This window comes from Fusarium oxysporum, chromosome 9, assembly GCF_000149955.1.
Source record: "Fusarium oxysporum f. sp. lycopersici 4287 chromosome 9, whole genome shotgun sequence".
NCBI classification, from domain to species: domain Eukaryota; kingdom Fungi; phylum Ascomycota; class Sordariomycetes; order Hypocreales; family Nectriaceae; genus Fusarium; species Fusarium oxysporum.
Genome location: NC_030994.1, coordinates 142,362 through 167,153, shown reverse-complemented (window position 1 = coordinate 167,153; position 24,792 = coordinate 142,362). Strand labels below are relative to the sequence as shown.

Here is a 24,792-nt window from a genome sequence, read left to right as displayed (position 1 = left end):
AGCTCCCTTTGACACCATGTAATACTTACCAGGCGGATATTCTCTATGACTTGGGCCCGTGCGCCTAATTTCCTCACAGAGGTGAGATTTGAAATAAGTCTAACTTAGGTCGGAATAACTTCAAAGGTCCAATAGGCACCAGCCTAGGCAGATGGCCCTTTGTTCGCCCAGGCGACTATTTAAACATGGGGTCTGCCGATACTTACAGTTCCCACGAACACTTCGCATCAACAGGTAGGGCCTTGAAATAATCACTATGGCGGACTCTCCTACAATACACTCGACTCTCTCCGTCGTCTCGGGTCAGCTCTGTTTCGGCTCCTTGCACAACATTTGGTTCGGTTCCTCTGCTCCCTCTCAAGGCCTCCCCGTTGCTCCGCCGCAACCAAGTGGCACAGTTAAAGCTCACAGCATCAACTACAACGTCGCCGCACAAAAAGGGATCTGGAATGTCTTCAAACTTGTTGTTTCTGAGACAAGTGATACAGTAGCATGGTTCGTGGCTCACGCAGATATCGATCCCAGGCAGGAAGTCGATAAGATTCTCCGCATATCTGGCTCACCTTATGAACCAGATCATGGAAGCACGATGAATAACGACGCCACTTCTCAGGCTGGAGTCTTTGTGATTAATCGTTATGACTGGAGCTACTACGATAAACGGTGCTTTGATGAGATTGGTGAAGGCCAGGAAGAGGGCGATGATGATATGCTGGCAAACTCCAACTCTCTTGGTCTTGTTGATCGCTCTGTAGTGCAAGAAATGGTCCAGCGATGGCAGGGCCAACGACCAAGCCGGCGAGACAGTGCAGAGCATGGAATCTGGTTGTATATCCCCCATGGAGAATACATGTTTGGCCGCTTTGGATTCAATGATACGCACACCGCAGCAAGATCATTCCTGTTCTTCTCCGTATACACAGAGTTCACAAGGACAAGTTTCTTGGGCATTCCAGGAACACTGCGAGAACACATGACGCCGCAGGAGAGGTTTGAGCGCGAACTGCGTGAAGGAGTTGACTTCTCGGGAATGGAGAAGGTCCAAGACATGGTCTCCTGTCAATATGTTTCCCCGCCGCCAGCGTCTGAGCAGCTTGGCCCATACGATCCAAGCGACTATATTCTGAGAGAACAAGATATTGAACCTTTGCGAAGCTATCGCGAAGAATATGCCTCCCGTAATGGCGCGGAACCAACTATCCATGGGTTCATCGATCCATGGAAGCAGCCACTATTAGATCTCGTGAACGAGATGGCCCTCAGTTATCTCGAACATTTCGTCCTTCCTCATCTTGGAGGTGAGAATGTTGCAGAAATGGCCAAGGCATTATTCCCTGATTATGAGAAGAATAGTAGACCTATCAGCCTAGACGTTGCCTCGTATCGCCACTTCACTCAGCCGGACCAAAGCCCGATTCTAGACTTTGACATGTCTCACGTGAGCGTTCGTCTTCGAGAGTTCCTCGAGTCTCGCAGCCAGGATAAGCCCAGGGTCTTTAGAGACGATGCTGTGAAAGGAATCTGTCGGGTGTTGGGCTATATATTCACTGAGGTATTTGAGTTGGCTAATGATGTGGCTAGTAATTGCGAACATAATAAGATCCTGCCATGCGATGTTCGTCAGGCTGTTTTGCTCGATGAGGATATTCTTCGTTTGGTGTGTTTCTCGAAGATCTTGTGGGGAGGGAACTTGTAAAAAGATATTTAAATACTGAATAGAGATACTTGTAAAGGCCAAGAAAATTCTGATTAGTACTGTGGTCGCGACGTAGGAGCTCGAAACTACCAGGGAGAGATGATGGGAGGATGCATCAGGTGCGTTGTCAGCGCGAATCTGATAAGGCGGGGGAGCACACGGAATCGGCCGCGATTGGCTGAATCTTTTCTTAAGGTCATTCGTTGCCCAGTAAGACATGGATGCTTGGTATATTATGCGATGCATAAGTCAGCTGACTTGCGGACGAGATTGACAGTTGGAATTATACATGTCAGCAACTGATTTCAACCCAACAACCAAGAACCATCAACTCAATAAACCTATTCAGTCCAGAACCAGATCAAATTTCATCCAAAATCTTATGCATCCAAAGGATTTCTGTTAATTGTCATCATGAAACTTATTGTAGTTGGCGCTACAGGCTACATCGGCGCTGGGATCCTTCGTCAAGCCCTTACACGCTCAGACATCACCAGCGTTGTCGCTGTTACCCGCCGATCTCTCGAGCAAACCGCCGCGAAACTCCAAAACATCATTGTCCCGGACTATGGTACATACTCACCCGCGGCAAAGGAAGCTTTTGCCGGCGCAGGTGCATGTATCTGGACAGTGGGCGTGACGCCTTCTCACGCATTTCGAATGGACCCTGAAGAGGTGCGCAAGGTTTGTCAGGATTATACTATGGTCGGCCTTGAAGCCATGCGCTCCTCCGGCCTTGCACGACCGTTTCGAGTAGCGTATCTCAGCGCGGTGGCAGTTTCGCGGGATGTCAACAAGAATATGTGGTTTGCTCCTGAGTTTAGACGGATACGGGTAAGATATGCTTAATATAACTACCGGGCTTCATGTTCGAACTGGTTGTTTTGCTTACTAATGTGCGTGGATCCTAGGGCACAGCAGAAAACCAAGTTATCACGTTTGCGGATACCAGCGATGGCGCGGTAGAAGCGGTGATAGCTAAACCCGGATCTGTCCCTGCCCAGGGTGGTATGCTGGCTACTGCCCTGACAGCTATATCTCGAGGTTTAGGTATTGGCGCCACTGAGGCCGTGGTTTTAGATGATCTGGCTATTGCTCTGATTGACCAGGTTGTTCATGGAATTGAAAAGGACCCGCTGTGGCCAGCGGATTTAAACCGCTTGGCGCAACAAGTTAAGGATAAGAAGGGCCTGAACTAAGGAGTTCGACTGATAAGGCGGAGCGTATAAGTTGGCGGCAGAGGAACAAGTCTTGTTACCAATCAATAGAATGATTTCAGGAAAATCTTATAAACATATAATCATCCTGTGAGTTCACATAACGAGATTTGTCCCTAGGCATTAATAGTCATGGGTAAGGAGGCCTTCCGGCCCGTCTGTAGGAGCAAGCTTTATGCAGATCTTCGGAGCTGCCCTAAGCCATTCCTGATCTCTTTCAGTATGGCCAATAGCATGCCAGTACTATTACACTTTACTATAAACTATATAATACTAATAACTAGAGCATAGGTAAGGAGAGGTATAATAATAAAACTATTACAAAATACAGGAGGCTCTGGCATAATACTATGCACCCTCAGAGTACGCCAAGAAATCCTCGGATAAGTCACTCTTACAGGCGGTGCATTTCATCAGCTCGACTTGAGAAGCAGTCTTGTGCTTGAAGCGGGAATCTCGAGTCTCCCTTCTAGTTTATAAATTAAATATAGAAAGTTCCTTGCTTCACGGGTCTGTTATTGCATATACTAAGTGTCTATAAAATCTCGGCAAGAGCCGCATAACTATTTGTACTTTATCTGAAGCTCCTCGGCAGCCTGGATTGCTCTTTTTGCCTGATCCGTATACTTCCTCTGGTTTGCCTGTTGCATACTAAATGTTTGCTGAAACTTGTCTACCATGAACGGCTTCAGAACCGTCTTCTTGGCTGTAGTGTAGTCATAGATAACAGTGTCGTCGATGCATCGTGCTGCCAAGCGGCGGTATTGTTCCGATAAGATCCATGCTTCCATCTTGAGTGATGTTGACTCATTAGTTGGAGCTTCAAGCAGTTTATATAATACAGTGATGTGGTCTGGAAACTCAAGAGGCTACAGCACAGCGGCCGGTCAGTCTTCCTGTCTCCGAAGCTATCAAGGGAGTCATACAAATTTGTATTCTGTGGTGATACTTCTGAGAATAAGGCCGAGGCTACGTGGTGTTGGCAAGTCGTCCCATTGAGACTTTTCGTCCTCTGCTGCATCTTCACTATGCTGTCGGATGAAATGCACCCGCCCAGTCTCGACATAGCGGTTGTACATTACGTTATTAACATGACCTATGCACAGAAAGATTAGATCTCGAAAGCGTTACAAGGTGTAGTCTCTTACCCTAAGAATATTAGATTTCATCCTAGAAAGGAACAAAAGGGGGTCCACTTACCATGCTATCCTACGCAACGAGAAATGTCAGAAATCATGCACCTATCAGTGATAAGGAGCCGCTTACCATGTCACCCCAAAGGAGCTGGTGGTTATCGAGACCTCGCCATTTCTTATCAGTAAGGAACCCCTGCTGTCCTGCCAAGAGTTGCAACCAGTTCTCTTCATTTGACACCAATTGTCTCTTGGCTTCTTGAACGCAGCTGGCTGGATAGTGATCGCTGGTGAATTCTTTTAGCTGGGCCTGTAGATCAGCGAACCACCGAGAGGGAAACGAAGTGAGATCATTGTTCGATTGCGCCAGGCCAGATTTCGAACGAAGCTGAGAAATTGCATGCCGCGATGCAAGCTTAATTGGCCGCTTGAGAAACCGCAGAGACATGATGTGAGTGCAGGGAACTTGGGTTGAGTGATGGGAGTAGTGACAGTGGAAACGGGCTCGGCTGGCCCAGAATAAAAGTTCCGATGGTCGGCCTCGGCATTCGGCGAAAATTCTCCGCGGCCCGGAAGATTTGGACCTGCGCAAGCCGGGTTAAGATAAAATCGGCTAACTCTTAACCCGACCATTACCCTAAAGTTTAAACAGAGGAGAAAATTCAGATTTTAGCATATAACAGACTAAAGATAAAATAGGCTTTTATTATCATAATTCTCAGGACGAATAAAAAGTTTAATTTAAATAAGCACTTCTCTCGATTTGATATCTTAATTAGACTTAGTTTAAAAACGTGTATTTCTTAACTTACTTATTAGTCGTTATTAAATAAAGATAAGTAACCAAAAAAAATTTCCAATATGACCCATCCTTGTGACTAGGTCATGCCTTGTCAGCACCTTTTGTTTAATATCAGCCATCTTTATGTGCCTGTTTATATAAAACAGATCAACGAAGTGCGCAATAAACTCCAAAACGATACTGGTTACTGCTTTACGCTGATCATAGTTGGCTGGAGATGTATGTCTGTCTATTGAAACATGGCGCGAAGCAATGGTACTTATCAGTCACTTTGTCAATAATACTCGAATGATATCATCTTGGTGTCCAGGATGTTTAACAATATCTGTCGATTAAGCTGCACCATAGCCACGCACAGAGCAACCTCAGCGGGAACTAATCTCAGTCTTAAGGCTATAGCTGGTCCAGCAATAATGGCATCATCCCTTTTTCTCTCAGCGCGTAGGACCCTGAACACACGGACATAACCGCTTATGTAGTATTCCAGGCCTCGTATTTCATCCACAAACTGCTTGGCACTGCCTTGGCGTGGGTCCGAGAGCCTGGTTTGGCTTAGTTTTGCTTAGGTTAGTGTCAGGTACCGGTAGCTCCACCAGAAAGGGGAGAATCGACCGGGCAGGGAACGAGAATTCCGTCCATACAGCCAGGGCTTCTCGGTCTAAACATAGCCACAGCTGAGATCGTGGCTACATGGTTCATTGAGGTAACCTTTTAAGCTTGAAACATAAAAGCTTTGCCTAGTCTTCCTTATTTTGCGAGAATCAGACAGGACCATTCCTCTCTGCACTCGCTATCCGAGTCTTTCTTTCGTTTTTCCTGTTTCGATATTTGTTTCATTCAGACACTCGTTTATTGCTGAATCGTCATTCGTTTTCTTTTCGTGGTTCTCGATAATCTAATAATTACACAATCCAACTAATAATCTTTCGCTGACCCGACAACAACGACAAACGCTCCCTCGATATCGACATCATATCTCAAATCCTAACTCAACCAATATGGTTCAACTTCCATTCGTGGCTCTAGCAGCCCTACTAATTACTCCATTCACTTCTGCTGCTCTAACGCAGTGCCCATCGAAAGAAGCATCATGGACATCCAAGACCGGCACCGAGTACGCCATTTGCCGCAATACCGACTATCGATACGGTGGAGGAAGTCTCAAGGTCGCCCGGGACATTAAATCTACCAATGCCTGTGCCGAAATCTGCAGCAAGGACCCCCGATGCGTCAAGGCTGTATACGATAAGCGAAATCGCATCTGTCACGTCAAGGACAATGCCAACGAGGCCAAGATGAACTGGGCGTCAGACGCCAAGTTCGACACTATCCGGGTCAAGAACGTCAACGAGGGAGTCTTCATCTCGCGCTGCCCCAACCCAACCAACAACTACCGCTCCAAAGGCGGCAAGACTTTCAACGTCTGCCACAACAGCGACTACGTCGGCCCGACTACTCGAATGACCAAGAACTGCGCCTCTCTTGCTGCGTGCGCTGATATCTGCTCCGGTATCAAGACATGCAAGAAAGCCGTTTATGACAAGCAGGAGAAGGTCTGCCACATCAAGGAGACTGAACCCAAGGCGTCGCTATTTTGGGTGCAGAGCAAGCGATACAGCGTTGTTCACGCCCCAGTCGAGTCTAAGCCTGCAACTCAAGGCAAATGGTCTGATCTCATCCGTCTCCCTGTCATTCCCGTTGCCGCCTATGTTGTTCCTCAATTCCCTCAATCACAGCAGCTTCTTTTCTTCTCATCTTGGGGTGCTGACGCCTTCGGTGGCGCCTCTGGCCGTACCCAGTTTGGAGTTCTCGATCTTCCTTCAGGTGCCGTCGGACAGCGAGAGGTCGCCGATACTCACCATGATATGTTCTGCCCTGGAATGAGTCAACTCGCTGATGGACGCATCTTGATTCAGGGCGGTTCCGATGCCGAGGCTGTGACACTCTACAACCCCAAGACCAACGCTTTCACCCGAGGACCTGACATGAAGATGCCTCGTGGCTATCAGACTTCCACCATCCTGTCTGATGGAAGAGTTTTCACCATTGGAGGAGCTTACTCCGGTCCACGCCAAGGAAAGAATGGTGAAGTGTATGATCCCAAGGCCAACAAGTGGACCATGTTACCTGGAGCCGATGTCAAGCCCATGCTCACCAAGGATCGAGAGGGTATCTGGCGTGAGGATAACCACGCTTGGCTCTTTGGTTGGAAAGATGGCAGTGTCTTCCAAGCCGGCCCCAGCAAGGAACAGCATTGGTATGGCACGAAGCAAAAGGGATCAATCGTCAAGTCTGGTAAGAGAGATAACGCTGATGCTATGTGCGGTATCTTTGTCATGTATGATGCCGTTGCTGGTAAGATTCTGTCAGCTGGCGGTGCCCAGGACTACACCGCAAGCGATGCCAACAAGCGTGCTCATATCACCACCATTGGAGCACCTTACAAGCCTGCTTCCGTCAAGCGTGTTGCTGATATGGCCTTCCCTCGTGGCTTCGGTAATGCTGTCGTTCTTCCTGATGGAACTGTTCTTGTGACTGGAGGCCAACGAAAGGCGATGGTCTTTACCAACACTGAAGGCATCCTGGTTCCTGAGCTCTACAACCCTGCCACCAACAAGTGGACTCAGCTTGCACCTCACGCTGTTCCCCGCAACTACCACTCTGTCTCTATCCTGTTGCCTGATGCCACGGTGTTTATCGGTGGTGGTGGCCTCTGCTACGTTGCAAAGATTGGTGGTTCAACTGCTGGCTGCGACAAGACAGCTGACCATGCCGATGGAGAGATCTTCCAGCCTCCTTACCTGTTCAACAAGGATGGCTCCATTGCTAAGCGTCCCATCATCCAGAACCTTGCCCAGAAGCCTGTTAAAGCGGGCAGCACCCTCAAGTTCAGCGTCACCAACACTTCTGGTAAGGTCAAGATGTCTCTTGTTCGTATGGGAAGTGCTACACACTCAGTCAACAGCGACCAGAGGCGTGTCCCTCTCACCGACTTCCAAGTCAAGGGCAACCAGTACACTGTCAAGCTACCCAAGGATAACGGTGTCCTTCTGCCTGGCTATTACTATCTCTTTGTGATGTCGCCGCAGGGTACTCCTAGCATGTCAAAGACAGTTCAGATTGCGTTGTAATTGGCAAGTGGACTGTAGTATTCTACTCTCAAGATAGGAACATTATTATACTACAATAGACCATATTCCACAACCCCGATAGATTATAACCATAATAAATAAGTTAAGTGGCGGTTATCTGTCTTGCATTTATCTTCTAAACGTCGACTGTATTGAATATGAAAAACCCCCCCTAACAGAAGTGACATCTGCTATATGATTAACCTCGTGATATAGTAGATGGTATAGCATTTCAGTAGCTCTAAATCTGTATATATATAGAAATAATTATATAGATTCTCTATTTATCTTCTATGTAGTTATTCTCGTGTATAACTGCCCAGAAAGCTTGCAGACAGACGATAAGCAAGGTCTGATTTGCTAAGAGGTATCGCCCAATCACGATGCATCTACCAGTTCGCCAATTGGAGCCTGTTGCCTGATTGCCATTGCCTCATCTTCCAGTAGATAAAAGCCGCAGTCTCTACCCCAAATTGCTGTATCTCAATCTTCTCGTCAATTTCTCTACTGTAACGAATCCGTTGTTGTGCTTCCCCGCGCGGTGTATTGCCACTCAAATTCTCACTGAAAGCTTATTACATTCTCGACACTTCTGGCAATACAGCTGCACTATAGTGATGACAGAAATGGCCAATATACCTTCGTACTCTATAAACTTTACTAGAGGTTTGCAACATACTGACATAAAACAGTTCCGATCTGAACGATCCTGCCATTATGCACCCAGTTGAGGAGCTATTCCTCGACATCTCCATTCATGAAGTACTTACTCAGACAATGGTAACCTTTGTCGACCCATGGAAGACTACGTATATCGATTCAATTCGCGAGCAGCGCTATGGCGATGCCATCTGGGCTCGTTACTGCATAGAGGGAGGGGTTGAAAACGGTGTCATCATTGGTCAAGGCCCAAATCCCGACATCACCGTGCTTGATCAAATCAGGGGAGATGCACTTGAGGCGAAGACGAATGAACCAGAACTGTTTGCAGAGGCTTTAAAGCTCTACCGAAATACTAACAGTGCTGACGGGCACCCAGAAGTCCTCCAGATCATCTTTGACACCGATAGGATGGAGCATCAAGACTGAAAGTGCAGAGACGGAAACAGAGAGGAGAAGATGAGGCGGTGGAGGTGAGCGGGGTAAGCCTGGCTGGAGGCTAGAGTCGTCACTAGGATGATCTGTATGAACTTTTGAGGAGGCAAATCACTGTATACACGATGGGCCAACTACAACTCATAGCTTCAAATACCTCTTGCTCTCTCCGTGTGGAGGAAGTGCCCTTACTAAGTGACGAAAGCCAGCGTCAAAGAGTACTAATCATTTGAGGGAACATGCTCAGAAAGACAACAGCTCGGATATGCCGGCATTCGAGGATGGCACGTACCTAGTCCAGCCAATCGGACCAAGTAATAAGGGCTTTCGAGGTTAGACCACAGAGATAATTTAAAACAGCCAACACATAATAAGGACCAACAGAGTCTCAGAATGCTCGCGGCGTTAATGCAAAGATGGCATGTTAAGTCCCGTATAGACCCTGTTAATGTGATTAAGTGAAGCGGCCATATTAAACCATCTCGGACAATGCAAGTCCAAAGCTATATAAAGACATGCTTAACATGTTTAATATTTGACTATAATAAGAACCTAACAAAGCAGCTATTATATATGCCCCTCCCTCTAACATAGTCAATACCAAACCGCGAGTAATAATATTGTTCTTGTTTGTGTATGTGTTCAATTACCATGCAGAGGATTATCTGTTATGTTCTCTGCGGGATTTAGCCACCGTTGTTGCTCGACAACCAACAACCAAATCCTGACTGAAGGATTGCGGCAGAGACAACAACCAACTAACAACCAACAGCATATTGTTGCATTTACTACCATGAATACTTCTCGTATGGCACAAGCAAGCCGGAAGGAAATTGTCTCACTTTCTGTTCATCAAGAGCTCTCAAGTCAGGGTATAAATATGCTGGAATGGACCGGCTCATGGTTTTAACCAAGTCGCCAATCAATCCTCGTCGTTCAATTCGGACCTAAAGATGCTTTCTCAACTTCTGACTATAACTCTTGTGTTGAGTGCACAGCATGCTGTTGCACTGACAAACTCCTCCCACCTGCCAGAACAGCTCTTTTTAGATATCCCCATCAACGATGTTCTTCAAAATACGTCCATGTTGCCATTGGTGGAGCCTTGGTCTAGCAAATACGTTGAAGCTATCCAGAGCAAGAGATATGGTGATGCGATATGGGCAAGATTCCATATAGTGGGAGGCGTCCAGAACGGCATCACCCTAGATACAAATGACACCATCTTGGACATCATCAAGGAAGACGCAGCTGGCTACAAGGCTAATGCACCTGTTCAATACACCGAGGCTGTTGCCATCTACGCGAATACTAGCAGTGACGACAACCACTCGGATCTCATCAAGGCCATTGTGGATGCAGCTCCGGATGAAGACCTTGCCAAACGTGCTACGTTCAAGATAAATTGCGACGCCAACCACAATCTCGCGTTCCAGTCAGACTGCCAGCAGCTTATTCGTAACATGTTGAGAAGCAAGATAAACATAGGAGACACAAGGCTTGCCGCTATTCATGGTGGCTGCAGACTCAGAGTTGGACCCTATCGTTCTGCTCCAGATGTCACCTATAACACAGCCCATGCGGTCGCTATTCTGATTGAAGAGAAATGTGCGAGGAGGATTGGATGTTGCCAGTTTGTATCAGGTTCTTCGCCAAAAAATGGAGGACACCGAAAGGTCTGTCTCAGCTCGAAGCGGAGTGGATGCCGATAAAGAGTTGAGTCTTATATCTCAGAAGATGGATAATGCTGCACCAAAGAGCTTCACTCTCGAGTTGGCATTCTTGTTGGGAAGAGCAATGAGTCTCGTAAGTCTTAGTGGAGTGATTGCAGGCTTTATCTAAACATATACAAAACTCATCACAATCCTGTTGCTTAATTTGTCTTATTTAATCCTAGGATACTGATTGATAGTTGAAGTTCATCATGTCCTAGTGAGATATATCAAGCCAATGCCTTAAAAATCTTGATTAATTGTGAGGACTAAGTGAGTCTAAAGCTTTTTATGTTTAACAAGAAAGTACGTTTAGTCGATTGTCATGACTATCTAATATTTACAAAACAAGCATTCTGAGCTAGGTTTTGTGTGACTATGGCGCTGCAGATACCTGCGGCTTCTCAATGCCATATATACGATAATACTCCTCGCTAATTGGAATCTGCTTTGCACCAGCTGGCCGAGTGACATTCCGCCCCCATTCCTTTGGCACTGAGTGTTTGTCCTGCCACTGATAAATCGCATCGAAATCCCTACACTGATGGTTGACAGCAAAGTCTGGAAATGGATTTGTTTGAGTCTCGACCCAGTTGAACGTAATGATGTCCAGGTTGCCATTACACATGAGGTTTTGCATCAATATGTCTGTGCAATGGCTGACATGAATCCAATGCAAGTCGCTAAAAGGCTTCTTTGCTGTACCATTGCGGTTATACTCGGCCCAAGCCAGATGACGAAGAAGATTTAGGCAATGGATCTGATGAAACATATCGATTTGAGCCATGTAAGCGTTGTCGCCAAGGCCATACTCTGGTGGGAACTTGACGAGGAGCTCTGGATCTTTGCCCAGTCGGCGAACCTCGGCTTCGTTGATAGGGAAAACACGAATGATCTCCAGATCCTCCCATGCTTCGTCAACTTCTGGATCAGGCTTGAGAGAGTTGCGCCACTTGGAAGGGTTCTTAGCCTCGAATAAGCCGCCCTCCGTCTCAATGGGCCTCATCTTGAAGTTGATCGAGTCCAGAACAGGAGCTTTAGTCCGAATTAACAAACCGTGAACATCGCAATAAGAGAAGAAAGGCTTACAGTAGAAGGAAGTCTTGCGAATGTGATCCATGTCAGACTCCGGGCCGAACCTAAAGGAGGCAGCAATAAAGAGACCCAAAGATATCAGGAAGAGGAGAAGGTTCAGAACAACCCAAGAATGTGTTCTCCAATTCCGTCGCTGGGTCGGCGGAGCCCATTCGATCTCGTCACTCTCGCTGTTGCTACCAAGAAGGCTCTCATCAGAACCTCTATCTTCTTTGCAAGACATGATTTTGGCTATTTTCATAGATCTTGTCGGCACGCGAACTGATCCCATAAAAACAGCTCAAATGTCCTGGCCCCTCAAGTTTGCAAAAAGATTAAATGTGATGAAAGATGAGCAGAAACTCAAGTAATGGCGTGCTTTATCACCAATATCCTGTTGCATTTTGTTATCATCGCCGTATCTGGGGGCCAAAACAAAACCACCTTCCCCAAGCAGAATATCAAAGGTACTTTTGGTGTAAGATGCCGATCAATCCCGGCAAAGGATTCCGATACAGATCTCGGGCTTCCCAATGGATCTCCAAGTGGGTACTTTTGGAGTCAGATGCCGAGTTCCGGTAAGACGTCCCCTCTTGATGCGATGTCTTTGGACTCTGGTATCACCATCCTACACCAAAAGGAGATATGTAGTGACGTATTGTTGTGAGAACTTCTGTTGATAGACACCACTGGAGGACTTTCGTTGGTTATGTAAACCTTATCTGCCCCGCAGCAAAATGACCTTCCCTTCCAAGTAGTTACCGATTTGAGCAAATATACGAGATGTACGAAAGAGCAGACGACAGGGTACCTTATTTAATGTCGAGATCATCCTGCAAAGGCTCATGGCCATGAAGAAGCAAGTCTGATAATACAGAAGTTCCTAGCAATTCAGAATGAAGCTATCTCAGATCCTCAGCACTGCTGCATTATGCAGCTTTGCACTTGCAAGCCCACTGCCAGGTATGTCCTCTGGACCTGGAAAGCATCATTAGTTAACCTTCAGTCTAGGTAATGCGATTGCTGAGCGAGAGGCCAACCCTGTTACTCCTCCTGGTTATGGTGCGAAGTACATCTTGGAGGATGACCTTGATAAGCGTGAGCCGCAGAGGAACGCGTATGGAAAGGCCTACACCCTGAAAATGAAGGATGATGGCTTTGAGAAGCGAGACCCTCAGAATACTTATGGCAAGGCCTATACCCTGAAGATGAAGGACGACGGTTTCGAGAAGCGTGAGCCTCAGAGGAACACGTATGGAAAAGCCTATACTCTGAAGATGAAAGATGATGGCTTTGAAAAGCGAGACCCTCAGAATACATATGGCAAGGCTTACACTTTGAAGATGAAGGATGACGGCTTTGAGAAGCGTGAGCCTGAAAGTGGGGCTTGAATCTTTATCCATATTATAAATATCTAGGCCATAGACACATGCAATGTTGGTTTCATGTATCCAGTAAGAAACCCAAATGAGTAACCTTCATTGGCACCAATCAACCATATCACAATGCTGCCTCAAACCTTGCCAATCGATGAGCAGGTTGCCTAGACAAGTAAGCCTTGGTCTCATAAATGTGAGCGATTGTGTGGATAATGTCAGGTTAAGGTTTCGATTAGATTTCGTTGTAACCTAGACTCTCACGTATTCCAAGTTCTGTATTATGGGTCAGAAATTATATCTAAGCTCTTTTTACTATCAAGAGTTTTCAGGCAACTTTAAGTTGAAACCAAAATGCGATCTGAATTTCTGCCTCCAAGTTTAAAAATGCCTTGGCCCATTGTTTGTGTTTTATGGTGACGCGGCGGTGCGAATGATGTTGATTCAGCCAAGTTACAACAGTGCCTGAAAAGGTCTCCATCACATAGGAATAGTGGCATCCCCTGTAACTGTCCCCGGAGCAATGTACTATGTGCAGCCGGAGACGAGCTGAGAGAACGATGAACAGAGAATGATGCCGGAAAGATGCAGAGCTTGAATCTGCCACCTACTGACTGCACAGTTGGGGAAATATCGCGTTCCATCATATCTACATCAAATAAAGTGTCTAGAATAAAAAGGAAATATTTTATCTGACTTCTCCGATAGCGCGAGCTCCACTTTGATCTCGAGTACCCACGACAGGCCATTTCCAAGGGCTATTACAGCAGTACTCTCATCCGCTGAGGTTGTGAACAGGTCGCTTGGCTATGTCATGACTCTTTGGAGGAATGAAGAAATTGCCTGTTTGGAGAATTACTAAGCTAAGCCACCTGGCCTTGTCAGAGATTAATTTCTCCCTGACTTCTTTGTTTGTGAAGGAAGTGCTGCAAGTTCGACATTGTGCGACTTGGTTCTCCACGCTGGTGCATAGTTAGCGGATATCCTTCTAAAAGGGAGACGCCTGCTGACACTGCCTCGTTCTGCGAGTTTTGCACTTGCAGCATGCCAACCTCATCTTCGATATCTTGGGCGGCGCGCCTATCCCAAATATATAATAAAGTTTGATATATCCGCTAGATTGTTTTCTGAATCAGCCTTGGGGAAAGTCTTGTCTATGTACAGTGGCGATGATACGGCGCAAATGCATGTAAGCAGGGGCTATGCTAATGTTATTTTACAAATTTGTTATCTTGCAGCATTGCTCTCGCGACAAATTCTCTTCCTATAATCTTACATTAGATACCTTCTGTGGAATATCTCTAAGCGCCTTTCTACCCCGTCTGTAATGACTTTGGCTCGCTATCGGCAGGATGTTGAGGAGGAGGTTAGCATTGGAATTTCCGCCTTCTCACTGGCCAAGGTAGAAATCCTAGATTTGCGAGACCGCGCTGGGCAGGCCTGCTTTCTCTGCTTGGAGTCTCCACTCCAAGGACAGTACGCTCTTCCCATACCATGCCTACGACCAATAAGACCCCGCCGAATTACTCGATACACTGGACTATCTACGGACCCAAACAACCGAAAACCAAGGTATGAGAAAATGCAGCCTTGGAGCAACGCGTGCGAGTCCGATACAGACATATACCAGAGACTGGTGGAGACATGTTACCAGCAGCTAGGCAGGTGGAAGAGATGGCTGCCATATTACGGAATAACCGACGTGATAGAAGTCAAGGTGAGGGTCAAAACACCATGGTACCAGAAAGATCTAACATTATCTGATTCAAGTTTCGGTTTGCCCGCACCGTTGACTTGGATGGGCATTATCCCATTCATATGAATATTATCAACATCGAAGAGACGCGGGAAAAGTGTAACATAGCCATACTGAGGCATCCCAGTCGTCCGCACCTGGATGTCGACAACGCTTGCTGGGAACACGGGCCACACAGTGACGAATGCAATGTGAGAAGGGAAGAATGGGGAGAGCCATGCATCAGGCTCGCTGCAAAGGAAGCAGAACAACGGCTCAAACTCCTTGATGACATCCAGCACCTAAAGAAGTGTGCTCGCGATCCAGCGAGCGCCAACGGGTTACGAACACTGGAGGGAATGGCACAAGAAAGTTGTATCTATGATGCCAAGTATGAGTAGCATGGCCATTTTACAAGTAATTATCGCTAACCATCACAGGGGCTCGAAAGCAATCGTAATGCCTCTTCCGTATTGAGACTTTCGAGGAACAGATTGGATGAGAGGAATACACCTCGCTCTAGGGTGGCAGACAGATCGAATGTATATTGAAATTCCGTTCAGAGTCTCATGTTTCCTACTCATGATCTGTTTTATTTGGTTTTGTGCAATACTATGGAGGGGAGGAGGAGGAGATTGGGGGACTTCCTTTGCCTTTGCACAGGTCGTTGCCGCATCTACTGCCATTGTCATTAGCTATGCTCGATTGTAACATATCCTTCCAATTTCGCAACGCCCAGCGGTGTGTTGAGTGGAATTTGGTGACACCAGGGGCTTCGAGCTTATTTCAATCTGCCTTTGGCAAGTAAGGAGACTTTGGACCCTGAGCATTCATTAAGAACACATTTTAAGTAGTCTGAGTCTCCCAATTATATTAGCTATACAGTTTCACTTTAATCTAAAATTTTTGAGAGGTCATCTTATACCGCCTGTACTCAGTCCTTCGCCATCTATAAAACTAAAAATACGCTAATTAAAAATGCAAATATTAACCTAAGCTTTATCTTGAGGTGATCGATCTATCAGCTTTCAAAATATCCTATATTTCTCTCGACTTTCAACGCTTCTATGTTACAGTTCTTCATGCTTCAGAATCGAATTGGCTCTGTCGGAGCTCTTAATTGACAAGTCATCTTGTCCTGCCTCTAATGGAATAGAGGCTTCGGACATTGTTGAAGAATGTGAAAACTGGGAAGGCTTAGCCTTTAACTGATTCCGGCCATTATCGTGGATGAAGGAAATCAATGTCACCAGAGGAATGGGTTCGTGATAGTTGCCATCAAATGTAACCGGGGGGTGTCCACCAGCTGGGTACAGCTTCAGCGTTGGGTAGCCTGTAATCAACTCAGGGACATCGTTACTACTGACATCGATTTTAGCCACGGATATGCTGTCTCCTAGACCGCCATCGCGATAGTGTATGGCGAGCTCTTCGAGGACAGCATGTGACCTAGGGTGCTGATTAGAGCTGATCTCTGCTGGGCGCGTAGCTCACTTACTCAAGACAATAATCACACCATGGTGTGTAGAACTCCACAAGGACATCTCGAGTTTCATCGAAAGCTGTTTCTCTAAAAGTATGTCCGACCAGTTCGAGACAGAGACCTTGTTGCTTTTCTGGTGCAGGCTGAGATCGGACTTCTGGTTTCAGCTTGCCAGCTACAAAATCTTTGACAAATGTTGTGATGCTTTCGGCATTGACGGGCTTACTCTTCAACGGGAACTTCTCTGCTGAGATGACATCCTCAATTGCAAAACCCAATTTGATGCCGTCGGCGAGATTCAGCATAGCCGCCCGCTGGGGGTACCTGCTTGTATCGACGGTAACAAAGGTCAAGACATTGGCATATCTTCGAGCTAGCGGATAAAGCGAGTCAACCAGATGATCGCGCTCTGTCAGAGACGGCACCAAAATCTGGGCTAGTGGCAAGTTGGTCTAATAGTATTTGTCAGCTATTGGGTTTCATATTAGCATACGATCAGGTTGGATTACCTCGGAGATGCTAGCATAAACCTCTGGGTGTAGCTCTCCAATCAAGGGCGTTCCGTGTTTCTGGATGAACATCTCAAGTGACTCATACTCAAAAGGTCCTTCGTAGCTGCTGCGACGCTCGTCAAATGTGCTGACAAGCATAATAGCTGGTCGGGTGATACCTTCATCGTTCGCTCGACTAGACTTATGGGTAATTGCAAATGCGTATTCACCACGGAGCTTTTCAGCCACCTGTGTATATACTTCGATGGAGTCTTCGTCTTGATCATTAATGAAGGCGACGATTGAAACGCAATCAGTGCTCAAGAACTCATCGTAATTGGCATCGCTTAGTTCCGTAACAGCTGGACCATGTTGCCGTTCGATCAATAACAATAGTCTGTAATAAACAAGCTGCTTAGTGGAAAACATCTCGAGAGGGGGGGCTATAGTACGCTGAAGTGTCTAAGGCGCCGCTGTAGAGGGTGAGTCGATCACGGCCTCGTGAAAGCCTTACTTCTGGAACATGGAGAACTTTGACATCATCGCAGACCTTGCCCTCAGTTGAACAATCTACTCGTGCAAAGCTGGCCTTGGGAGATAGGTCTGAGGCCTGCTCGAACTGAGTAGTAATCTCATCGCACTTCCCACAACCAGGGGTTACGAATAGAACAAGAGCAATGGTGTCTGAATGCACGAGGTCGAAGAAGTCCTGAGCGCCGAGGTCGCGGACTGAATGAGTCCAGACAAAGGTGCCATACGTGAGAAGTATGAGGGCATTGGTAGGAAAGAACATGGCGCAAGTTTACTTGAAATTGGAAAGGAGAGTAGTTTTTGGGAACAGAGGCGCAGTCGTGAAGTCGGCCTGTATGCAAGAACAAAGCTCCCATGACTTGTCGAGTTATAGCTGCGACATCTCTGATGACAACGACGGACAGCGGCTGAGCTCGGAGCACTCGTGCGCCTAGATACGAGCTCGAATACAATAGGGGCCATAAAGATGTTGCGTGGCCTTATCATCGTAAAGCAGTCGGGCATCCATCATCCTAAGCTGCTTTTAAGGTTCAGCATCATCTAGTTTGTTTCAGCATCCGATGTTCGGTCAAGAGAAATAGCGAAGCATAACCCTAAGCTTCTACACGTTTATCAAGTCTTGGGATACCCCTGACTAAATTCGGTCAGAGAGAAGGTTAAAAGTTTATGGGTTCTGTATTAGTGATGCCCGACCCCAGGCTAGTGAATTTATGCGCGCTTTGACCTTATACTGACTGACGCTTACGCTGTTAGATCTCATGAATGAAAAGCGAGAGGAAAACCACGTGCACAATTTAAAGTTTGGATCCGGCCACATCATTCATCTGAGTTGCTCCTAGAACCGCGGGTCACTTGGCACCTCGACAGAACGAGGTTCAGTTAATTCTAGAACGCGCGGAAACTGAAGTTCGCTACCCTGAAACAATCGTTCCTTTCAAACTATGCCAGAGACGGAAAGGCCACGGCACATTGTGCGAAGAAAGAGGGAAATATCTCGGCATGACCCGAGCGTACTGGTGTAATCTACCGAGTTGCGTATAAAAGTCAAACATTTCAACATACTACTATTCTAATAAATGTATCACTTCGGTTCCTCCGTCCCTATTCCCCACACCCATTACCCCTGATTCGCAATCTACCTAGCAACCTTACTCGCCCGCTGCTAACCCCATGCTTCTACCAAATCTTCAAACGTTCACGTTGGCAAGGTCGAAGGCGATCTCACCTGGAGCAGGGCTAGAGATGACGGTAGAGCCAGCAAAAGATCCATTCTCATTACTCAGCCAAACGCTGAGCTTACCCTGGTCGCTAGTGTAGCTGAAGGTGACAGCAGGGTTTTCGCCGCACTTGTAGACTCGTCCTGAAGCGACAGTATCTTTGGCAGGCGGGTAACACTCGGTGTCAACGCCGGCGGCAGTGATGTAGAAAGCCACACCGTCTTTGTTGGCTGGGTCGAACTTGATAGCGCTGAGTTTGGCGGGCAGCTCAGCGCTTGCAAGGCCTCGTGCGTCGAGGAAGGGGGATGCATGAGAGCCAACGACGAGGAGACTCAGGACAGGAATGAGGGAAAACATGATGTTTTTGAAGAAAGAGTTATTGACAGGAGGGAACTTGGTCAAATTTGAGATGCAGTGTAGAGGTTTGTGAGGAGCAATCGAGACTTGTAGATGGTGTCGATAATCGATGATGCAGGCCAACACTCAGACAAGCGGGCACCAGCTGGTATATGTATCATTTAGACTTGATGCGTCTTTGGCCTAAAGGCAGATCGGAGTTTCTGCCGCTCACCGATAATTCACTTACCCCTTTATGACACCGAGACCTAGCATGCGGGCTGATCTTTCTGGGCAATTCGTGTAAAGACAGATTTCAGACCAAGAAAAGTTCCAGTGTCTCAAACAGATACTTGCTGCGCTCTTGAGAGCCCACGATGGGCTTTCCTGTGTCTGACTGGTTCCACGTATCAGCAACCTCAGCACGGTTGTCGTGAGCATGAATGTAGAGATTCCCAAGTCAGAGCTTTCTCAAAGCTATGCGAGATAGAACGGCAATTTCGAGAAATAATACGAGGCATCGTGGTGCATTCTATTGGCTTTGAAGCCTGGCAGACTATCGCACGGACGTTTTCAGGAAATCGCCGTGTAAAATGCGTCATTTCGAAATTTGTTTCCAAGTTCAGGACTGCATACTCGTCGTCTCAGGACGAGCCTCTGGCTAGGGTTCGAAACTTAAAACACAATTATAGACTTTCCCTAGGAAAGTTCTGCGCATATTTCGGTGTCCTGAAGGGGGCGGCGGTCGAGTATGTTGGTCGTCAAGGCTAACTAACAAGTTGAACACGAGTATAAGAAGGCTATCATTGTACGATAAAGATCCAAGGCTGAACATAACCAGGACCAGAATTGTAGCTTCAGCAAAGTAAAAACAATACTCATTCCTTAAACAACTCCTTCTACTCATTCTTTCACCCCTACCACCCAATCCCAATGAAGTTCAATCTCATCATCATAGGCACCCTCGCAATTGGGCAGGGACTTGCTGCTGACTACAACCTTCACGCAACATATACGGATGAGTTGGTCAACGTCGGCAACCTTGATTCATTCTGGAGCGTCTGGAACCGCATGTACGATGTGTCCGACGACAAGGGCGGCCTCTCCGACCACACCACTTGGCAGTACACCGGCAACTGCAACTCCGGGTACGACAAGCCCAAGACATCTGTTCGAGTTCAGCTCGATGGCCAATGGGGAACAGTTGGCAAAGCCAGTGGTTGGCAAATGCGCGATGCGCTTATCCAAGCTATGTGGGCAACTGTTCAGGCAGCTGGTCAGCAGAACCAGTACCCCGTCTACACCGACTGCAGTGGCTTTACCTGGCAGGAATCTACTCCCAACAACAAAAATGCTGCTTGCGGTCGGGCTACCACTACGAAGGTCTACTGCCCTTGCGAGTACATGGTTGAGTGTCAAAAGTTCAGCTGGGGTCGCAAGCTCCCGTCTCAGGTCCGCATCAACGTCTACAACAGGGACGGGTCTCTCCGTGCGGACATGTACCAGATCAAAATTGGCGCCCAGACCTTGAGGGGCGAGAGTGGTTGTGGAAAGGCTGGCGCCATTGCTGAGGTCCTGGCTAGCTTCGTTCCAGGTGTTGGCCAGTACTTCGACAAAGGTATCAAGATTGCGTGCCGACAAGGAAGTCTATGGTAATGCTTTAACTCGATCTAAGGCCGCATGCTTGAGGGACCCTTGGGGGTCATGACTTCCACTGTTGTTTTGCGGAATGGCTCAGCTTTGAGCTGGGAATTCTAATCTTCAGTGTAGCAGCACTTGTACATACTTCAGGTGCTATGAGCCCTTTGTATAAGTAGCTCCTACAGTATACGGCAAGAGTGGTGCGATTCTTTGAGGTTTTCCTTATTTTGTTCTGTTCCTTTTTTTGTCTCTGTGCTTGAGTATCTCGTTTCTATATTTCCTGTGTCGTTGATAGGAGGACAGAAGCTCTGTGGATAGCTGAGCGGGGCCATGTCTAGGTATTATCACTGTATTCAAGGGATCACGATTGTTGCAAAAGCCTATGGTATCTGAGACTTGCAACTTCGGAAGGATGTTTACACTAGAAATTATAAGAACCCGAACTTGGTAACTTAAATAGATATTTTCGCAGCATAATTAACGAACGAGACTTGTATTACTATATGTTTCCCTAATTCACCTCCTTTACATGTGTAAATAGGCTACTTACGACCTGTGTAGGTGCTACTGGCTAACTATCTAGTACTGAGGTACCTAATGCATAAGAACCTCCCATATTCACTCCCAGAACTTTGTCAAGACACTTTCAATGGCATTATATAAGAATAAGGATCCCCCAAAACCCCGGCTTTGAAGCACGGACCCCGGGTTGTCTGTGTCTCTGCTATTGCATAGGACTTTGCACAATGCCAGCCTCGGTCAAGTCTCTCTCTCTGGTTCCATGAAGACTGAGCCAAAGTACAGATCAAGAAGCTCTTGCATGTTTGCGGACGCATCTTGAAGGGAAGAAGTAGGAGGAATGCCGCAGCAAGATTTCTGAACTCTAATGAAGGGGCGTCTAGCCGTGGCATGCCTCGCGCCATACAATCTGCTAGAAGAGTCCGAAATAAAGCCTGCAGTCGTGCAATGCTAGTCGGGTAGGGAGAGGAGAGGACCGGGACCATGGCAGGTTTAAACCAGTCTTGTTTCCTTGGATAAGAAAGTCAGGGGTCCAATGTTACCGATGGTGTCCGCCATGACTCCATTCAGAAAAAGCATCCTTGGTTTGAAGTGAAAGTTGGAAAATAAATGTTTACAGAGTAAACAATACCATTAGAACGTTTGTATTGGGATGGGCTCTAAGAGTGCCTATTTACCCTAGTTAAGATAGATAAATAGGAGACAAGGATATAAGGGTCAACTTATATATATAATATAATCCAGGCTAAGTAAATTTTCTATACTAAGATAGCTCTTATATTACCTTATACCTTAGTATTTTAATATGTCTTTCTTAAGTAATAATAAAGTAGATTTAGTTAATCTTACTAATAACATCAGCACCTAGGTTACCATAGGCATGGCTATTATTACCCTAGTTGGTATAGTTAATCTATATCTTATCCTCTAAGCATTAATAAGTAATACGAATTAAGCTATAAATACAGTTTAAGATTAGTAATAGAAATATATATTAAGATAGTTTTAGCTAATAAGAGGGGTATGCATTTTAAAGGATTTGCATTTTAAACCTTATACCAGGCTATATTACTAATGAGCTAGATATAGCCCTACATATACCGCCTCTTAGTGCAGCTTTGGGATATTAAGGGTTTAGGACGAGGTATTACCTACTATAGAATACAGGCTGGGCTAAGATATCTGAGCTGATCGAGTCGTATGAAGTGCGAGATGGTGGATTCCGACAGGGTTGGTTGATATTAGTATTGTTGAAGTGCTCGGTGGGTTGCTGGCCTGGTCTGTAGATAGGCATCCGGCATGGGTCACTGTGTTGCTTGGGAGTGAAACCCCTGTACTCCTGCTTGGCGCGATGGCTTTATCCTCGAAGATCTGGGCGGGCATGTCTGGAATGCGCGACGGGCCTTCTACAGAGAAATAAGGCTCTTAAAAGTATATTACTTTAAGTTAATGCATAATATTATATTAACCTTCTGTACTACTAAATTACTAAGTTAATAAAAGACTTATAATCCTATAATATAAGTTAAAAGTTAATAGAAAAAGAGGATATACTACTAGTATTATTTAAACATAGCTATTAAGCTATAGTATATAGACAAGGTTGCCTTAGTGTGGGTAGGGCTGTTCTAATTTTGTGAATTACTAGGGGCCAAAAAGCAACACCAGGATGTTAGCTTAGCCGAGACCTAGGCTAGGCTTAGGGAAGGCTTAGGTTAAAGCGGCGACTACTTAGGATTATAGGCGAGAGAGGAAATACTAAAAGTCGATATTTACATTACGTATTAGGCTGTTTCACCTTTCCCAACGCCACCAGGGCAGCTACAAGAGAACCCATTTACAACATTGACCAGAAACCAACGTTTCCGGCCTCTATTAAGTCTCTCTTCTTTGTATTGCACTAAACGCAAGTGTCAAGGAGCGAAAGCTTTACAGTTGAAGAAATTGATAACCTCCCTGTAACTCTGGTACAAACTGGGTCTACGGAAGGTCTCAAAAAACCCATATCGTTTCGTGGCCTGCATCGCACCGGAGAAGTTCTCTCTGAGCATAATCTATCCGAAAGTTGTGTCCGCAGTGTGAGAACAAAACTCAAGTCAGCAATACGATTCGTTATATTAATAGGTTTGGGAAACTGGTATACATGAGTTTGATTGGCCCTAGGCATATGTGCTCTCTTCATCAGTCTCGGCGCTGGCATTTAGCCCAACCATCGCCTCGTCATTCCACGAAAAGTCGATCGCAACATAGGCGCTTAACACTAACACCGAAGATCAAATTGTTCCTTTTGTAATCGTGTATTATCTCGCCGTTTACCTTTGCTGTAATTCGCAATAGGGCTTGGGAGTTCGCTCGGGTGGACGATCGTATGGGGGCGAACTTGTGAAAGACTCGGCGTAGCAGAACGGGCCTCTAGATGCTTCATGTATTTGAAAGTTTCGCGCGAGACTTTACTGCATATTATTTAGCCTAGTATGTAATTCAATAATGCTGCTACTGTGGTGTTCTTTGCATCCTTGCGAGTTACTATACCGAGTTCGGCTTCATAAGAGAGTACGGGTCGAGCGTCTATATGGACTGGTACTGTAGTAGCAGGACCTGCAACGGCGTCTGCGAGGTTCGACGAAAAGTGTGGGACAATTGGGAACTGTAATCCAATTTACAAGTATGTATTAACCAGTATCTCAGGCATTTATTTCTTCTCACCTTGGCCTTGTCCGTATGGCTCTCGTAGTTTAATCAGGTGCAAATTATAATTGGAATATATTCTAGAGGATATCAGAGCTGATTTTACGGAGTGACCGGAGAGAGCTGAGTCAATATAAGCGGTCAGCTATAATGTCAAGATCAAGATAGGTTCTCTTTATTTTCAAGATTTCAAAAGCTAAAGCTAAGCCGATCCCTCCCTGTATCCTTGGATGCAGACTAGTATTCTAGAAGTTGAGTAATGCAAAGAATGATCTCAAGGACGCTAAGTAGAGACTTGTTAGATCAGCATATCATGGACTGAGCAATACAACTTACGTCGATGCGCAGGCAAGTCCCAGGGCTGCTTGGAATAATATCTCCCTGGCTAACGGTGCTTCGCTTGAACTGAGAGCGCTGCCCCCGGGCCACCAATCCCGGAACAAGCCAAAGCATATCAGGCAGATTACTGACCCAATAACAATGAAGCTGTCTATGAAGATACGAAACGATATGTAGGCAGGTGGGAAGATTCTGACCAACGGGTAGACAAGTTCTATAAGCGACCAGCAGAAGGTCGTGACAAACTAATTTGTTAGTGTATAGAAGGTCAGAATATGGCGATATATATGTTTTCTTACAGCCGGTCCCAATATTCCAATTGCGATAAAGTTCTTCGGGGCAGGGATAGAGGAGACGACGATTCCAGCGATTGTGACCCCAAGAACGAGAGCTCGCAGTCCTAGCACCAGTTTAGTGGGCCGCTGTGCCTTTTGTGCTTGCGAAGGTCTGCTGTCTTTCTTGGCATCCATATTCATCCCTTCAGTTCTCGATTCGATTCTTAACACAGATTGTAAATTCTATGCCAGGGTGAGAAATTTGAGAATATGTCTGACCTTTTATATCACGCGATGGATA

General features: G+C 46.2%; 12 protein-coding genes across 12 annotated transcripts; 7 read left to right on the top strand and 5 right to left on the bottom strand.

Annotated features, from left to right (window-relative positions):
• Window positions 1-256: 256 nt before the first annotated feature.
• FOXG_08905 (uncharacterized protein) lies at window positions 257-2,895 on the top strand (the record flags this gene model as incomplete). The annotated part of the gene is made up of 3 exons (XM_018387937.1): window positions 257-1,657; window positions 2,051-2,530; window positions 2,608-2,895. 3 exons carry the CDS (start codon window positions 257-259, stop codon window positions 2,893-2,895), a joined length of 2,169 nt encoding a protein of 722 aa, XP_018245901.1.
• A 581-nt stretch (window positions 2,896-3,476) lies between these two features.
• FOXG_08904 (uncharacterized protein) lies at window positions 3,477-4,692 on the bottom strand (the record flags this gene model as incomplete). Its single annotated transcript, XM_018387936.1, has 5 exons — window positions 4,180-4,692; window positions 4,114-4,122; window positions 4,045-4,062; window positions 3,840-3,971; window positions 3,477-3,782 (listed from the first exon to the last, which is right to left on the bottom strand). Exons 1-5 carry the CDS (start codon window positions 4,492-4,494, stop codon window positions 3,477-3,479), a joined length of 780 nt encoding a protein of 259 aa, XP_018245900.1. The 5' UTR covers window positions 4,495-4,692.
• An 886-nt stretch (window positions 4,693-5,578) lies between these two features.
• Window positions 5,579-8,150, top strand: FOXG_08903 (uncharacterized protein). The gene has a single exon (XM_018387935.1). It carries the CDS (start codon window positions 5,847-5,849, stop codon window positions 7,977-7,979), a length of 2,133 nt encoding a protein of 710 aa, XP_018245899.1. The 5' UTR covers window positions 5,579-5,846; the 3' UTR covers window positions 7,980-8,150.
• Window positions 8,151-8,438: 288 nt separating this feature from the next.
• Window positions 8,439-9,269, top strand: FOXG_08902 (uncharacterized protein). Its single transcript, XM_018387934.1, has 2 exons — window positions 8,439-8,622; window positions 8,672-9,269. Exons 1-2 carry the CDS (start codon window positions 8,597-8,599, stop codon window positions 9,066-9,068), a joined length of 423 nt encoding a protein of 140 aa, XP_018245898.1. The 5' UTR covers window positions 8,439-8,596; the 3' UTR covers window positions 9,069-9,269.
• Window positions 9,270-9,729: 460 nt separating this feature from the next.
• FOXG_08901 (uncharacterized protein) lies at window positions 9,730-10,786 on the top strand (the record flags this gene model as incomplete). Its single annotated transcript, XM_018387933.1, has 1 exon — window positions 9,730-10,786. Exon 1 carries the CDS (start codon window positions 10,028-10,030, stop codon window positions 10,784-10,786), a length of 759 nt encoding a protein of 252 aa, XP_018245897.1. The 5' UTR covers window positions 9,730-10,027.
• Window positions 10,787-11,031: 245 nt separating this feature from the next.
• FOXG_08900 (uncharacterized protein) lies at window positions 11,032-12,217 on the bottom strand. The gene is made up of 2 exons (XM_018387932.1): window positions 11,876-12,217; window positions 11,032-11,821 (listed from the first exon to the last, which is right to left on the bottom strand). The coding sequence occupies exons 1-2, from the start codon at window positions 12,150-12,152 to the stop codon at window positions 11,163-11,165; spliced, it is 936 nt and encodes a 311-aa protein (XP_018245896.1). The 5' UTR covers window positions 12,153-12,217; the 3' UTR covers window positions 11,032-11,162.
• A 407-nt stretch (window positions 12,218-12,624) lies between these two features.
• FOXG_08899 (uncharacterized protein) lies at window positions 12,625-13,458 on the top strand. The gene is made up of 2 exons (XM_018387931.1): window positions 12,625-12,823; window positions 12,872-13,458. The coding sequence occupies exons 1-2, from the start codon at window positions 12,757-12,759 to the stop codon at window positions 13,249-13,251; spliced, it is 447 nt and encodes a 148-aa protein (XP_018245895.1). The 5' UTR covers window positions 12,625-12,756; the 3' UTR covers window positions 13,252-13,458.
• A 1,272-nt stretch (window positions 13,459-14,730) lies between these two features.
• FOXG_19943 (uncharacterized protein) lies at window positions 14,731-15,448 on the top strand (the record flags this gene model as incomplete). Its single annotated transcript, XM_018400205.1, has 4 exons — window positions 14,731-14,808; window positions 14,867-14,953; window positions 15,007-15,362; window positions 15,412-15,448. 4 exons carry the CDS (start codon window positions 14,731-14,733, stop codon window positions 15,446-15,448), a joined length of 558 nt encoding a protein of 185 aa, XP_018245894.1.
• A 593-nt stretch (window positions 15,449-16,041) lies between these two features.
• FOXG_08898 (uncharacterized protein) lies at window positions 16,042-17,738 on the bottom strand (the record flags this gene model as incomplete). The annotated part of the gene is made up of 4 exons (XM_018387930.1): window positions 16,042-16,420; window positions 16,470-16,906; window positions 16,964-17,342; window positions 17,398-17,738. 4 exons carry the CDS (start codon window positions 17,736-17,738, stop codon window positions 16,042-16,044), a joined length of 1,536 nt encoding a protein of 511 aa, XP_018245893.1.
• Window positions 17,739-18,663: 925 nt separating this feature from the next.
• Window positions 18,664-19,050, bottom strand: FOXG_08897 (uncharacterized protein; the record flags this gene model as incomplete). The annotated part of the gene is made up of 1 exon (XM_018387929.1): window positions 18,664-19,050. One exon carries the CDS (start codon window positions 19,048-19,050, stop codon window positions 18,664-18,666), a length of 387 nt encoding a protein of 128 aa, XP_018245892.1.
• A 912-nt stretch (window positions 19,051-19,962) lies between these two features.
• Window positions 19,963-20,685, top strand: FOXG_08896 (uncharacterized protein; the record flags this gene model as incomplete). Its single annotated transcript, XM_018387928.1, has 1 exon — window positions 19,963-20,685. One exon carries the CDS (start codon window positions 19,963-19,965, stop codon window positions 20,683-20,685), a length of 723 nt encoding a protein of 240 aa, XP_018245891.1.
• A 3,429-nt stretch (window positions 20,686-24,114) lies between these two features.
• Window positions 24,115-24,782, bottom strand: FOXG_08895 (uncharacterized protein; the record flags this gene model as incomplete). Its single annotated transcript, XM_018387927.1, has 3 exons — window positions 24,516-24,782; window positions 24,214-24,461; window positions 24,115-24,160 (listed from the first exon to the last, which is right to left on the bottom strand). The coding sequence occupies exons 1-3, from the start codon at window positions 24,690-24,692 to the stop codon at window positions 24,115-24,117; spliced, it is 471 nt and encodes a 156-aa protein (XP_018245890.1). The 5' UTR covers window positions 24,693-24,782.
• Between the last annotated feature and the right edge of the window lie 10 nt (window positions 24,783-24,792).